At 33.2% G+C, this 15510-nt stretch overlaps 1 protein-coding gene across 3 annotated transcripts in view; it reads left to right on the forward strand.

Annotated features, from left to right (window-relative positions):
* The window catches only part of LOC149952582 (sushi, von Willebrand factor type A, EGF and pentraxin domain-containing protein 1-like), a 57525-nt gene that overhangs the window by 28079 nt on the left and 13936 nt on the right, over positions 1–15510 (forward strand). For all 3 annotated transcript variants that reach the window (XM_090168632.1, XM_090168635.1, XM_090168633.1), the window contains exons 14-23: positions 2180–2386; positions 5165–5356; positions 7712–7897; positions 8329–8517; positions 9164–9355; positions 11282–11479; positions 11972–12163; positions 12848–13024; positions 14336–14524; positions 14602–14796. In XM_090168632.1, the coding sequence (XP_090024758.1) occupies positions 2180–2386; positions 5165–5356; positions 7712–7897; positions 8329–8517; positions 9164–9355; positions 11282–11479; positions 11972–12163; positions 12848–13024; positions 14336–14524; positions 14602–14796 (1917 nt within the window). The remainder of the gene's footprint in view (positions 1–2179; positions 2387–5164; positions 5357–7711; positions 7898–8328; positions 8518–9163; positions 9356–11281; positions 11480–11971; positions 12164–12847; positions 13025–14335; positions 14525–14601; positions 14797–15510) is intronic.

Genomic DNA, 15510 nt, shown 5'->3' on the forward strand with positions numbered 1-15510 from the left:
CTGGCAAACAATATTCTTTCTTGCGGCTTTTTCGCTACGCCACCCGTTCCATTTAGAGTTTACTTTTCCGTGCTATAGTCGTCTCAATAAACGCCGCTGTCCTTTCGCTTCTCCCATGACGTAGTCACTGATCTGAAATATTTTCGGTCGGGCGGTAACTAACCAATTAAGCCAACTTCATTCCGACCTGTAAAATAGATTTTGCGTTTCACTTTCACCATGCTTTCACAAAAGGGACAAGCCTTTGCACACGTGTTCGTCCTGGTCGAAATAAATGATACATTTTATATGATGTAAAGGTAAAATCTTTTTTAAACTTTTATATAACTTTTACCGCCTAAAATATGGTCTTATTATCGGAACCGCCTCCAAACCAAGAGACAAGGACTAAATAAAACATAGCTTGCCAGTCTACGCTCTCAGTGCTATAACTCCTGCATTTATTGAGACGCCTATTCCGTTAAAAAACCAGTCTGTTTCGATTTTCAACTATCTACATTCCGTACTGTTTTTAGTGGTACTTGGTCCACTTATTTCAAAGTATTTTTCATGGAAAAACTCCTTAAGCCTTTTGACGGATAGGTCAATAATTTAAATAAGAACTTGAAAAATAAATACACTTTGGTTTTTCAAATACGCCCGAGGTTCAATAGTCACCTTCAACATAACTAGGCAGAAAACGTATTGAAGCACCTTGTGTGTTAGCTTTTTCTTCTCTGATGGTAGTCGAAATATAATTCAGTATTTTTAATTGAATATTGCACAGCCTTAAATCTGGCAAACAATATTCTTTCTTGCACCAAATTGTTTTCATTAAACTATCAATTGTTTTTTATCCGTGAGGCGAGAAACTTTAATAAAAAGTGGGAAAAGTTCATTAATGTCCTTTTAGAAGAAAAATGAGTTTGAAGACAAAGCCATTTTAATTTAGTGATACGATTTTAATTATTAAATTTAAAGATAAAAATGTCATAAAAATTCTAAAGGAATGGTTTTAAAATTGTCTAATTCGTTCTGTAGCTATTATGGCACATTTTTCTAGGAACGCTTATTGCACGGACGGGCTCAAGAAAAATGGGCTAGAAGCTCAAAGATTCAACCAGCAGTAGATTCCTAAAAGACTGGTGTCAGATACACAAAGTTTAAACATTGTTTTTTTTTGTGATTGGCATGTAACCTGGAGAGAGATACAAATTATAATTCGACTGGTTTTACCAAATAGACACGAAACGAAGCACTTTAGAACCCATGTTTACTAGACATTTTTTACTCATAGAGACCCATAGAATAAATATAGAAAGTTTCGGTTCTCTTATTCGTAACACCCTGTATACAATCGGATGATAACCCGACAGTCGAGTGATCAACTGTCTGTTGCGAACCGGTATGTAGACACGTCATAGCTATTAGTAGAGGCGATTTGAGAAGCTGACTTTTTCATTATTTTTTTTAAATCATATCTTACCTTGCCTTAACCTTTGTTATCCTTATCTAACCCTAACCTAAAGATAAGAAAAACTACACTCACCTAATGACATTTCCTAAATCATTTTCGATTTGCAATTTTGCAAAGAAGTGACGTCCTACCCGAACTTTCGGGCTGGTATCTGCTTCTGTCTACATGACGGTTAGATTATACTCTCGTTAACTACAAAGACCAGAAAACCATTCTCTTCAGTTTTTTTATAGAACTGTATTAATATATAAAATGTACTTGTGACATTGCTGCCGTAGTATTGCCAATTTTTCGAGCTGTTGTTACTGAACCCGCCACTGACAACCGCTATCGCGAAAATAAAAAACTGGAGCTTTTCCGCAAGCTGACTGAGTTGGTGATTCAAAACCCACCTTACACCCCTCGAAGGCGGAGTCAGCACTCCATATTTCCTAAATGGTTTAACTTCGATTATGCTGAAGATTGAATTGCACAACATTAGGGGGCTTTACGGCTTCTGTAAAAAAACAGCGCGGGATGCATGCTCGGTTGCACGCGATAATTGGAAAGTGCAACCAAGAATTCTTCCGCATAAAAATGGTCCATTAATTTTACTTTTTCCCATTTCCAAAACGGCATTTGTAAATTTTAAACATATTATTCACGAATCAATTTAAAAAATTATTGTATTGAAATGTTTATTAAACGTTTAATTTTTTTTCAAAAATCACTATTTTAAAATAGGTATTTCCTGCGGCCCACTGCCACTAATAAAGAATGGTTACTTACGACTTGAAGAGTACAACCAAATCTTTTTGGTGGGTTCCAGAGCGATAGTATCATGTGACGAAAGGTTTGCCGCTACTAAAACTGAAATCTATTGTCGGCCAGACGGAAAATGGGACGTTGATGATACTCTTTGCCAAAGATTAAATGTGAGACCTGGCTACGGTAGGTGACACATGTTTTATATCTATATTTATATAAATAATGTTAACTATGTACCATTTCCTTTCTATCACGTGAGGTCACAAGTTTGATCTTTAATTTATTGTCAAAGTAATTGCAGTTATTCAAAGTTATTAATTTGAACTCCGAAAAATGATAATTCATATTGACCAAAGATGTCATTGAAACGTATTATCTGGTCTGAGCTGCGTTTGAATTGTAGAAAAGTAAAAATAAATCTTCTTTAAAGAAATTACTTCTACTATTTACTGAAAAATCAATTTGATTTAAATGCATAATCCGAAAAATAATCGAAATTATAAAACTTTTGTCATAATTTTATTAAATTTACATAAATTTCACAATTTTATTAAATTTACCCAATTTTTTACCATTTTATTAAATTTGCCCAATTTTTTTACCATTTTTTTAAAAATTTACCCAATTTTTCACAATTTTATTAAATTTAGAAACTTTTGATCATAATTATCCAATTTTGACCATAATTATCCAATTTTGACCATAATTATCCAATTTTGACCATAATTATCCAATTTTGTTCTTAATTTCCTTATTTTGTTCATAATTACCCAGTTTAGTTCATTTTTACAGATTTTGTTAAAAATACCCAAATTATATACCGTTTCTACTTCCAAATTTATCTCATTTAATAGCAGTTATTACACTCTACCTAACTTTCTTAATTTATTTAGAATTAAGTTACCAAAAAGGTTTTAGGTTGCGAAGCGAAAGCCACCATGAATTTTTAAAATATAGGGTTTCCGTATTTAATTGTCACAAATACATAGAAAAATAACCAGAAGGTGATAGATTAACATGAAGGGTTCCTACCGTGAATCCTCGTCTGGCGGCGTATGACCTCTTTAACGGTGTGAAAGAAATATTTTAATAGGTTTTCCGTGGATTAATATAACGCTAAGAAGAGACCCTTGCGCTACGGCGCAAAGCAGATTTTGCTGGGCAGCTTGACGCATCAAAGCCAATTCGACACTTTCACCGGAAGTTGCTAAGGCCCGCTCACCATGCACAAGCTCGAAGATTAGACACCATAAATAACACTTTAATTTTGGCATATTCAATATATAGAAGCAATATATCAAAAATACTTTCAGACATGAAAGCATCGATTCCGATGCTTTATTTGACACCTTACTGGTCTTATGGCAATTCTCAATTCTTGGAAAACGAGTTTAAAACGAATGAAGAAGCTAAGGAACTTTATGGGACTAACATTTGGGAACGGGCGTCTTATGACAAAGTTCCAAAAGAAAAGGTGGAGAGCGAGCGCTAAGCCTATCGAACCAAGGGCAAAGACTATGTGCACTAGTCTTTTAAACCAATTTGGGGATGACAGTTCCTGGGGGCACCTTCGCTGAAGAACAATTGTGAATATAACAATCGTCAGAGAAAACGGCCAGCATCCAACGAAACGAAAGGTATTTTTAAATAACCCAAAGTATAGGATCACGAGAAGGGTAATTATGGCTGAGAAAACTTAACGAAAAAGCAATATCTTCCAGGATTTATTATTTGGACATAACATATTGTGTAGGCGGTGCCACCACTTCCGTTCTTGCAATTAATCTCGACCTGTCTATTTTAAAATGATAAATAATGCATCAACTTCCAGCTTCACCACCCTCGGTGGCCTAATTTAACTTCCAATTTAATTAAAATGGTGACAATAAAATTGCTCATTTGCTAATTTTAGTGTTTTGGCTGATTTTTTAGACTTGAAATCGCTATGCACTTAATAAATTAAGTTCTATAAGGTTGATGATTGTATTTTTAGTTAGATTTCGACAATTCTGCAGTACTTTAATGTTGCATCAATAAGTTTTTATTGAAATATGATTTTTCACAATTCAGGTACGAGCTAGAAGCGACATTTGAATTCAGTACTTTTTGAAGATTAAGAAACATTCTCCATTTTGTTTCAAATAATTTATATCCAACCGTAAAATCATTGTCTGGAGATAGATAAGACACTTTAACATCACTTGAAAAGTGCTATCGTGACCTCATTCGCACTGTTATTATGTTGGGCACCAGGGCTGGATGAAGACCTTGTGGGGCCTTAGGCCCAAGCTAATTTTGGTGCCCCCTTTCATTGACAAATGGATGGAAAATACAATTTCAATGTAGACTTTGCGTATATTTTCGTGATTTAATCAATGATTGCTTTGCATGCTATCGGAAAATGTGGACGCATTTACTAAAATTAACCCGGAATATTTTTTTTCTGAAAGTAAATGATTGAATTTTTGTACTTATAATTTTTTCGAAAGCTCTTGGTGCCCCTTGTAGGCTTGGTGCCCTAGGCCCAGGCCTAGTCGGCCTATTGGTTATTGGCGGTCACTTACATTGTTAGGGAAAGTAAGGAAAATGATTCCTCAATTAATAGGGATAACAAGCCCTCGCTGACGTTTTATAAAGTTGGGTTCACGGGGGCCAATATATGGTGGGTATTTACCCGGTTGAATTTTATTTTAGGTATTCCCAACAGGTTGTGGGATTGTGGGTAACCAAATGTCCCTGATATAACGATAATTCCTGGCAATCTCGCTTATTGGTTCTTCAATATTTAAGAAAGATAGAGAGATAAATACTGGTATCTTCTTCAAAACTACAGTGGAGCCCTTGTTTATCTATTTAATTACTTCTGAAAAATCACATGAGCAAACCATAGAAACGTTTTGCGTTCGTTCTTGGTAATTATTAGATTCTATCAAGAGTTACTTAGGAAATTGATCATTTCAGGTTCTAATTGTGGTCCACCTCCCCGAATTCCAAATGGATTCCTTAGTACAAACCATTACTCGAATGCATATTCCCGAAATACTATGGCTCTTGTGTATTGCGATGAATATTCGACTCCACTTCAAAAGGAAGTATTCTGCTTAAATGACGGACAATGGGACGTTCCACCAAACCTCTGTCGAAAAACTTACAGTACGTAAACAATTAAAATTAATTTATATGAAGTCCATTTTATTTTAAATTAACAGCATATTAGCATGGTTCCAACGATTTTCATTTAAAATATCCTAAACATTTAGCGAATAACGAACTGGACCCTTAAAATGGCGATTTTGACCTTATTTTTATGTCAAAATTAATATTTTATAATAAAAGTTGCTTGTATAAACATTGTGATCTCCACCAAAAAGGAGAGTATTTGGATTTAAAACTTGGTCACCGACGATACAAATAAATCATAAAATAAAAGATAAAGCTACGTCTACATTTTTCCCCATACACGTTTTCGAGGGCGGACTTAACCTGTCTAAGGTTAAAAGCCTTTGAATTTAGGAATATTTGAAGTGGATGTGCAAGGATTGTTTAGGAAGGTAGTCCTATTAAATAAAAGTCTTTTAATATTATCTAATAATATTTTATATACATTACATCGAATATGTCTTCATGAAAACGAAAACTACCTTATACAATGAGTAAGAAACATGATTCATAATGCCGCTGATATTGGCACGGTAGAATAGAATGCTTGATCCAAGACTATTTAAATGGTCAATGTAAAAAACATTTTCTTCTTCAGAGTTCATATATATTTTCTATGTATAGACCATTTCAGCTTTTTTTGGAACCGCAATATTTTACCTGACAGACGAGAGATACTTTTTTTCAGACAGGCACACACTCCAGCATTTTTGAATCAATAATTAAACTAATCTAATATTAATTGTTGATCGTGTAAACAGACTTTTCGTAGTCTCGCATCCTTGTTGACTAACAATGCTAGCGGGCTTCGTAAAACTTCTGACACCTTAAAAATTGTCACCATTTTTAAAAATTCGTAACCTCTAAACATGATATCCCATTTTAACACCTTTCGGTCCCCTTCAGCGAATACAATTTATTATAAACTGACAGGGTTGACAAAATCCTTGTTTTTTTTCAAAAAGAACAAAAACAATGTTTTTTATTGTTTTAAACAAGATTCATTGTATTTAAATGTTTTTAAATCAAACAATAAAAAACACATAATAAACAATAAAAAACTATGTTTAAAACACGTTTTAAACTATTCATTATACTTATGAATCAGACTCACGAGTAAACTCATTTAAAGAAATATTACGTATCATTAAACGTATTATCATAAGTGGCATAATTACCCTAAGTGTGTCAATAAGATGAATTTTTCAATGATACCTTGTTTAACGAAAGTGACGTAAATGACGTCATTTTTTCCAGTGACGAAATTTACGTAATGTGCTTGCGAAGCGGCGTCTGCGGTGGGAGCATTAAAATACCATATAGGGTACTTGAATGGAATTCGCGAGTCCTACGTTTCTTTGGTCTATTTAGAACAAGCTCTAATTGAAGATTTTCTGTGGGAAAAGCTCCTATTGGCACACTTAGGGTAATTATTCCACTTATGGTATTATAAATAAACTCACAGGGCGAAGAACCAAAGAGTACACGCTTATTTAAACGAGCCAAGAATTTCGCTAAGTGTTGTTGACCAACCATTGACGGCTTTAGGGTTTTCGATGCCCCATGCAAATACTATCTAACCTGTAGTAGGGTTTTTAATATAGCTATCATCCTGGAATTTTCGGTCGCATAGTACTAAGAAAAGGGAAAATAGCTAGTTATCCACACATTGTTTTTAGTTTTCGTTTATTGAAATGTGCACGTCTGCAGTCATAAATCATCACAAAGAAACAATGTTATAAAAAATAAGAACTTGGATACCTCTATAATCTTAAAACGTCCATCACATCATAAAATTTCAAAAAAATCGACCGAAATCCATTAATTTTTATATAGGAGTGCCGCCTAGTCGGTTTTAACCCGATCTGTACAGACCGGCCGTGTTTCTTGCACCGGCACAGCTCGACTAAACAGCAACCCTACTTATATCTCGTGCATAGGTAGGGTCCCAAATAGATGTATATTGGCAGCTATATACATTCTATTTAAACAAAAGTACAAAATTCAATGCGTTCGTAGGAAATTTATGAAACCGTATCGAGCCCTTTCAGTCGCTCTTTTCAGAGAATCCTAAAATCCAACTACCAGTTATCAATACAATTTACCTTTCTTAGAGCCTTGGAATTGTTTTATCTACCTTTTCCCTCATATTGAATAACCAAAATCTTACAAAAAAAACAATGAAAATTTACATTATAAAAAACATCTTTAAAACAGATAGTTTAAAACATTTCAAACAAATTGGTGTTTGTTTAAAATATTTGTTTTAAACGTGTTTTAAACACTTGTTTTAAACATTTTGTTTAAAACTTGCCAACACTGTAAACTGAATGTTTATCTTTGGACTAGCCGGATCCGGGTGTGGCCCAGTTCCAGAAATCGAAAACGGATATTTGAACATTTATCCTAGTGACGTTCTCTACCCGAGTGGGGCCCAGGCGCAGATTGTTTGCAACGAAGGTTTCGCTCCCTCGGAACAGTTTGCCACTTGTGAAGGCACCTGGAATGTTCCGGAAAACGTTTGTCAAAAAAGAGGTTCGTTAAAAGAAACGGCAAAAATTAAAGTTAAATACTTTGTCCCTTAACAAGCTATTGTGATAAACCATTCTCAAAAATTAGCTTCAATGTGTAAACGAAAACTTATTTGCAAAGAAGTTAGGTAAGATCCGTTCTTTAAATTCGAAGTTTTTGTCGATTATCCTTACATTATTTTAAAAGTTTTAACAGTGTAGTGAACATAATCAAAACAATTATCGACTGACTTGTTCCTTAGTAGAAATAATGCACTAAGTGGTTTACGAAAATAAGCTACATAATAATAACGCGGATTCGAGCGTAATGTTTTAAAATATTTTCGAAAGATTTAAATATGGATATTTTGATCTGGTGATTTTATTTCATTTTATTTGCTGCCATTAGTTAGATAAGATTAGGATTCGTAATTCACCGAAGAATATATCTTTCAGAAGCCCAATGTGGAATAGTTCCGATAATTGCCAATGGAGTTCTAAATCCACCTGCTAGCATGACCTTTTTTCCCATTGGAACCTCGGCCCAAGTACTTTGTGACAAGGGATACTACTCGGAGTCCTACACCGCGACGTGCGAAGAAAATGGTGCCTGGAACCTGAAAGGTGTGGGATGTCATAATCGAGGTAAATTGGTTCATCTGCGTGTTAAAATAATACCCATCTGATTAATTTATTATTTTTGCGTATTGAGTTCAGATAAGTCGATATGATAATCGCGATATTAATTTGAGCAATCGGTGTCTCGGAATTTAGATTTTTGTTATCTCGATTATTTATTATTTTCATCGTTAAAATCAACATACATTTGCCTCAATTAGAAATTACTAATTATTAAATTTAATAGATATATCAATTTACAAAAAAATATTTTAGCGTTTAGAAATCGCACAAAATGAATTTGTTATTATATTCCTTTATTATTTCATTGATGTCTTAAAGGTTTTCTTCGAAGTTGATTATATTTAAAAAAAATCTTAAGAATCACAGTATATTTAGTCCGACAGTTAGAGTAGGGACCTGAAACGTAAAAGGCACCAACAATTTAATATGAAGCTCTGAATCTTAAAGAGCGATAACCACTGGAAAAACGTTTACTATGTTATTGAAAGGTGGTCAGCAAATTTAACCATCGACGATAAACTTGAAATGAAGTAGTTACTCTCTTCTCATTGAAGATAAACCTCCGCTTCTTCGGCAGTCTAAACCATACAAATCAAGATTATACTTTAATTATAAATTGATTTGTAATTCGAAATATTTGTTAAATTAGTGAAACACTGCGAGAGTCCACCGACGTCAGTGAATGTTGTTGTGTGGAATGAACCGAAGAATAGACAGTATTATCCTCACGGATACCAAATCAGTTACCGGTGCATTGATGAAAATTCTGTCATATCTGGTGATAGCATTAACAAGTGCACAGTTAATGGATGGCTTCATAAAATATCTCCTAACTGCACAGGCAAGTATTCCTATAGCAACAGAGGTGGTATATATTTCAATTTATAGCTTAAAGGCATGTTAGTTTGTGTATTCTGTGTGCTTGTGAAATATTTAAGTATTTCATTCCACGTTTCATTATTTCTATTTGAGGTTGAAGGGGTCTGGCAGTTTAGGATCATAGCTTTGGGGTCATTCCACGTGAAATCGTCAAGCGTTGTTGCTCAATAGTGACGGATTTCGCCCACATTTTTCCCCCTGGTTTATTTACCCTAAATATGAAGCTTCCTCGAGTTTGGCGGGCAAATTTCAAAAAATTGAAAAGTCATGATTTTTTGAAATTTCATGCATTTTGGCTAGAGTTTCGTTACTTAATAAACATTTTTTTCAATAACATGATTCGTAAAGCTCTTCAAAATATGAAAATTGGTACTCTTAGCTCAAATGACCCACAGATTCCGAATTTGGCTTCCAACCTACTCTATGGGCTCTGGGTTTTGATATAAGAGCAATTTGGTGGGGTAGCGCAAAACATCGTTTTTACAAAGGGGTCCATCTCAGAATTCAATAAAAATGTCTAATAAGCACCTCCTTGCGTATAGAAAGGTCCCTCATAAATTTGGTGTTGGCGACCAAATTATTTTTATCAAAACGAATTTTTTGAAATTGGCCATTTTTCGCGTTTTTCGCAAAACTGTGGTGTACGAGCTGGATAGAGGGTGGCACTTATCATTTATTTAACGAAATATGCCACATCGAAATTCAACGAAAATTTCAAATAAGCACCTTCTTACGTAAAGAAAAACCTGTCAAATTTGGTGTTGGCGACGAAATTATTTCTATAAAAAATTATTTTTTGAAATTCTCTATTTTTAGCATCTTTCGCAAAACTTCAGGCGGGGTGGCTCTTAATATTTAAAGATCCCCTCCAAAATTACCAGAAATTTCGACAACTTTTTATTTCTAGGTTTCAAAGAACTGAATTTTTAATTTTATATTATTTTTTATGAAATATTTTTGAGATGAAATATTTAAAATATTAAAAAAAATCAACAGATTATTTTAAATTAAAATAATTCTATGATTATCATTTATTTTCTTGAAAGTTTCAATATTGCCATAACATTTTTACTGAAATAGAAGTTTATTTAAATTTATTATCTGCGGATAAAAGTTAAATATAAAGTAGAATATTTGGCCTTACAAAGTAAGGGAAAACCGGGAATTATCAGGGAATTCGAATCGATTTTTTTTGTCAACCCTGTGTGAATAAATAATCAACCAACCTAATAAGATAGAATGTTTCAAATTCAATAATTCTTCTCGTACTTGACAATCATGGTTTGTACAAAATGGCGGCACCCATATTTCGGCAAGTAAAACAATTTAAAGCTTGGTAAAAGTGTACAGATTGTTATATTAAATGATTTTTAAGCTTTCCTTATAATTTACTGAAAAAGCATAATTTAAATTAAGTACTTAATAAGTAAAATTGTACCTTTCCCAATTTTCACGACAAAATCGCGGAAGCATAACGTTTCACAATATTACTCTGTTTAACTTTGTGAAATGTACAAATGAGGCATATTTTCTAAATGAAATAGTGTTAATGGTGGAAGTACAAAAATTAAATTGAATAATTTTACCAATATAGGTAGATGGGTCCTTTAATCGAAGATATATAATTCACTTATATTTTCCCCTCTAATGAAGGCAGCAGAAGAGTGAATAAAAAGTGCTCATCAAGTGAAATCTCATGTTATAAAATCTATATCGATATAAGCCTTTAAGCGAAATTAGCTCTTCACTAAAATTATAATTTTAATGTGAATTTCGACTTGATTGGAAATAAACGAAAACTCAACCTATTATGCAATAGCTATGAAAAACAGTTTGTTTATTATTTTTATTATTGACATACTTATTGTTCTGGTGTTATTTATGATAGCACCAATAGCCGAGGAATGCGAACCCCTGCCACCACTGCAAAATGGAATCCTCAGAATCTCGACTAGTGGGCCTGTACGTCCAATTGAATATGCCGTGAGGATAGAGTGCAACCCAGGCTATCGTGCTATAAAAGAACATTTTGCATGTGATCGAACAGGAAAATGGGATCTCCGAGAAATTAAATGTGAAAGAGACCGTAAGTATCCACCGTTTTGAAGCACTAGTGATAAAAAGTTTCTTTCTAGTAGATTGTATGAATTACACAGCCCTAAAATGTCCTACAAATTGCGTGTAGCAACTATTTTCAAAATAATACAAATATAATTTTTTAAAATGATATAATTTTTCTTATTATAATTATTTTATTATTAAACTGTTTATAATAAACAAAGATATGTTAATACTTTTTCCTACAAAATATTTGGCAACATATTCCTTGATCACCTTAGTTTGTCTCGATGAATATTTGTAGGAAGCAAATTAAAAGGGGTCCCCTTTGTTTAATTAGAATTAAGATATTAAAATCTTGAGTAGTATGGCAACTTATAGCTTACAGAAAATTTATAATAAAAGTATTATGATAAAATTTATTGATTTAGGAATGTTAAGAAATAAATTTATCGGACTGTGTGAAAATACGGTTTTAGTTTCATTGTAATATATTTGTAATGTCCATGACTTTTGAAAGGGTCGACGGATTGTACAGCTCCAGATGAAATGGAACATGGATTTATTGAGAAACTTAAAACGTCGAAACTTTCCACATACCCCATGGAGTACAAAGTAATTTATAGATGTCCTGGTGATTATACATTGGTTGGAGATGCTACGAGAGTGTGCACCGATGGTGGCTGGTCAGGAGACGTTCCAGTATGCAAAGGTGCGTAAATAAAACGTTATAAAATCAATTTAAAAGTTGTTAATCAATCGTCATTTACCGATATTTTTAACGACAACCATGTAAAATGTTTGTAAAACAATGTTATGAAAAAGTAAACGTATTCGCAGTCATAGTACCAACCGATCTCATAAGCCTTTTACTATCCTTAAGAAAATAACCCGTTTGAATTAAATTCTCTCGGAATCAAATTGGTTCACTGTTAAAAAAAAGATTTTATTTTAGACCTCTAAAGTGGTTACGACTTTATCCAATATTTAAGACCATTCAAAACGGTTAATGTAAGAACATGATTATTTTATTCATTTACCACAAGGACTGTTAAATGTTTAGTCTTAGGGATACTTCCTTTTCAATACCCAAAAGGTACAGTATTAAACATGAAAGAGTAAAATGGGCTTAAGATAAAATATTATACTTTTTTAGTGCGTAAATGGTTCAGAATAAATTAAAAGTCCAATTTTAGTCGTTTTATAAACTTTTATTTTGGACTCTGTATAAAATTGAATTGAACACATTGTAATTACGACAAATATTGATTTGTTTGATATAGATAAAGTTCCAGAATTTAATTTGACCTACCATTTTCGTAAAATGCCGTAAATCATAATCTGAAGAAACTGTTGTTGTATATAGCTTATTCTAAAAAAAAAATGCATTTTTCAGCTCTATTCTGCTCGGCTCCTAAAATGAAAGGAAGGGGGAATACCCTTAATCAACGTTTTCAGGTTGGAGAAATCTATGAAAGACGTTGTCCCCCGGGACAAACAGTTCTAAGCGGAATTCGGGAAATAGTATGCTTGGAAGGCGGAACTTGGAGCAACGAGCTTCCAGACTGCGAAGGTTAGTGGGCTTTTGACCACCCATATATTTTTTTAGAGAAACTTAAATATGAATATTAAAAAACGCTATTTCGTTAAATGTCACACCTTTGGTTTCATTCATTATTAATAATCATTTGTGAAAAAATAGTGGTACTCAACATATATATCTGCGGCAGAACAGGGATTTTTTCGGTATGGTCTAGTAAAACCAAATCGAAGTTCTGCAACTACTAAATGGGGTTATATTAAGATTTTAGAGGTAACGATTCTCTTAACGTAATTTTCGTGCAATACATTCTTGTATCACAGAATGATAGAATTGAAACATTATAATTTATTTTCATAAAATCAAAAATTATATTTACGTTTGACATAGTAAATCTTTTTTGTTTTTATAAAAAATAAATGTGCAAATTTAACCGTTGATTTAATTTTCATACTTAAAATCTATTCTACAATTAGCTTAACAAATTAATTTTTTTGTTTTTTAAGAATAACAACTGTCAAGTTCTTGATAGGAGGAATTGTAAGATGCATATACTACAGTTACTTAAAGCAGCGCGTATCGCCGACGGCTAACGTACATTGTAGAGGCTGATTTTCAGTAGGACAGAACCACGACGACGGCGTGGGCGGACGCAAAAATAATGTATTAAGCCTAACGGGGATTTTTTGCGTCGAAGCTAACCATCGTGGCGGTTTTGGCCTTATGAAAACCAGGTCTTAGTCTCCTGATTTTGCGGGAAACATATCACGAATAATTTCCTGCTAACAGAAAAAGACGATTGCGTTTTCCGGTTACAGTTAAAAAACGTAGTCACGAACGGTAATCGGCTTGAATAAATAAACAGATCGGTACTAACTCGTTTTAAAACAAACTTTTCAAAATTTAAAATACAGTTAAGATTTAAAAAAAAATAGTCAAATTATTCTGACACGGTTGATATTTAAAGGGCAAAGCAAGCTCTGTGGCAAAAAGAAAAGAAAAGCAACGTGCTTTTTAACCCCCTACACCCCCCCCCCTCGGTACTGGCGAGACCACGCAGAGTTTATCGTAAATTTGGCACTTTGCATACATATTCACACAAATAAATATACTTGCATCAAAACTACCCTTTTTGGATTCAGTCTACAGTTCACCAGTCTAATAAACTATATATGTAAATATCAAGAAATTATGATCAAAAAAGTTCAAACGTTTAGAATAGTCAAATTTATATTGCCTAATTTGCGTAAAATATTGTAGCAGTTGCTAATGCTTAATAAAAATGAATGTGCGAAATTCCAAAAATGAACTTAATTTATTTTTTCTTTCCAATAAAATTGACAGACTACAGCAAAATTCTATGTCCAATTGCACCGTTTTCTAACGAGAGGGGACTTTTCGCACCTTTTGACGAGACATTGATAAAACTAGTATGTCCAGACGGAGCCATTCCTCTAAACAGCAACGTTACAAGTAGTTCTTGCGATGATCGGTATGGGAAGTGGATCATACCGGTAGACATGGGATGTGTTCGTAAGTACACACTAGTTTGCTATAGATCATGTATATAGCGAAGCACACCTTATAATTTTATTATTTTAAAATTTTAGCTTTTAAAACTAACATAAGCTGCGGCCAACCAGATGACGTTGCAAATGGTGTAATTAACGGTTTGAAAGAGGAGTATAAAGAGGGAGATGAACTTAGTCTCTTATGTAATAAAGGATTCAACATAGCCGCAGGCGTAGACCACATTACTTGTTTGAAAAACGGATATTGGGACAAAAATTTTGGAGTCTGCTTCGGTTTGTAAATTTTTAAATTTTAAACATTTACAAAACACCTCTTATCAATTGACGAATCCATCAATGAATCCAGCCTTCATTCTGATTATACATTATAACTTTTTAACGTTAACGAATTTCTTAAAAATATTTACCAAGTCCAACCCTCCCTCGGATTTACCAAAGAATTGGTTCATCCTATGTGGCAGACATAGAATGGTGATGGATGATTGGACATCCCAGTCCTTTGACAAGAAGTGTAAAATAAAAGGGTGGAAAATCCAGATTAATTTATTTCGATGTACTGTGTTATGGAGTTATTAGAATATTAAACAATACAAAGTAAATATAGAAATTTTAGTTGCTAGTTATAAGATTGCTTATTATACAATATTCGAAAATTGCGGAATTGTTGGATATTGTTACAAACAGTATAAGTTAAACCTCTCAAATAATAATACTTTTTTTACGGTTCTGTTTTTATCTAAGCAAGGCAGAGAATGGATTTATTATGTTTTAAAAACTATTTTACGTTTCGGTTTATAGTTTTTCTTACTGGAGTAATGGTAATGGTTTTTTCTTATTTTGGTACGGTTCAAAATCTGGATTTCACATCAATAAAACGGCAATATTACTATTACACTTTTGTACATGCATACTCATTCATATTTTAAAACTATAAAATATATTTAAATAACACATTTCATGGTTACTTAATATTAACTTTCATTTCCT

The sequence above is a fragment of the Leiobunum rupestre genome, chromosome 3, assembly GCF_980474605.1.
Source record: "Leiobunum rupestre chromosome 3, qqLeiRupe1.1.hap1, whole genome shotgun sequence".
NCBI lineage: Eukaryota > Metazoa > Arthropoda > Arachnida > Opiliones > Sclerosomatidae > Leiobunum > Leiobunum rupestre.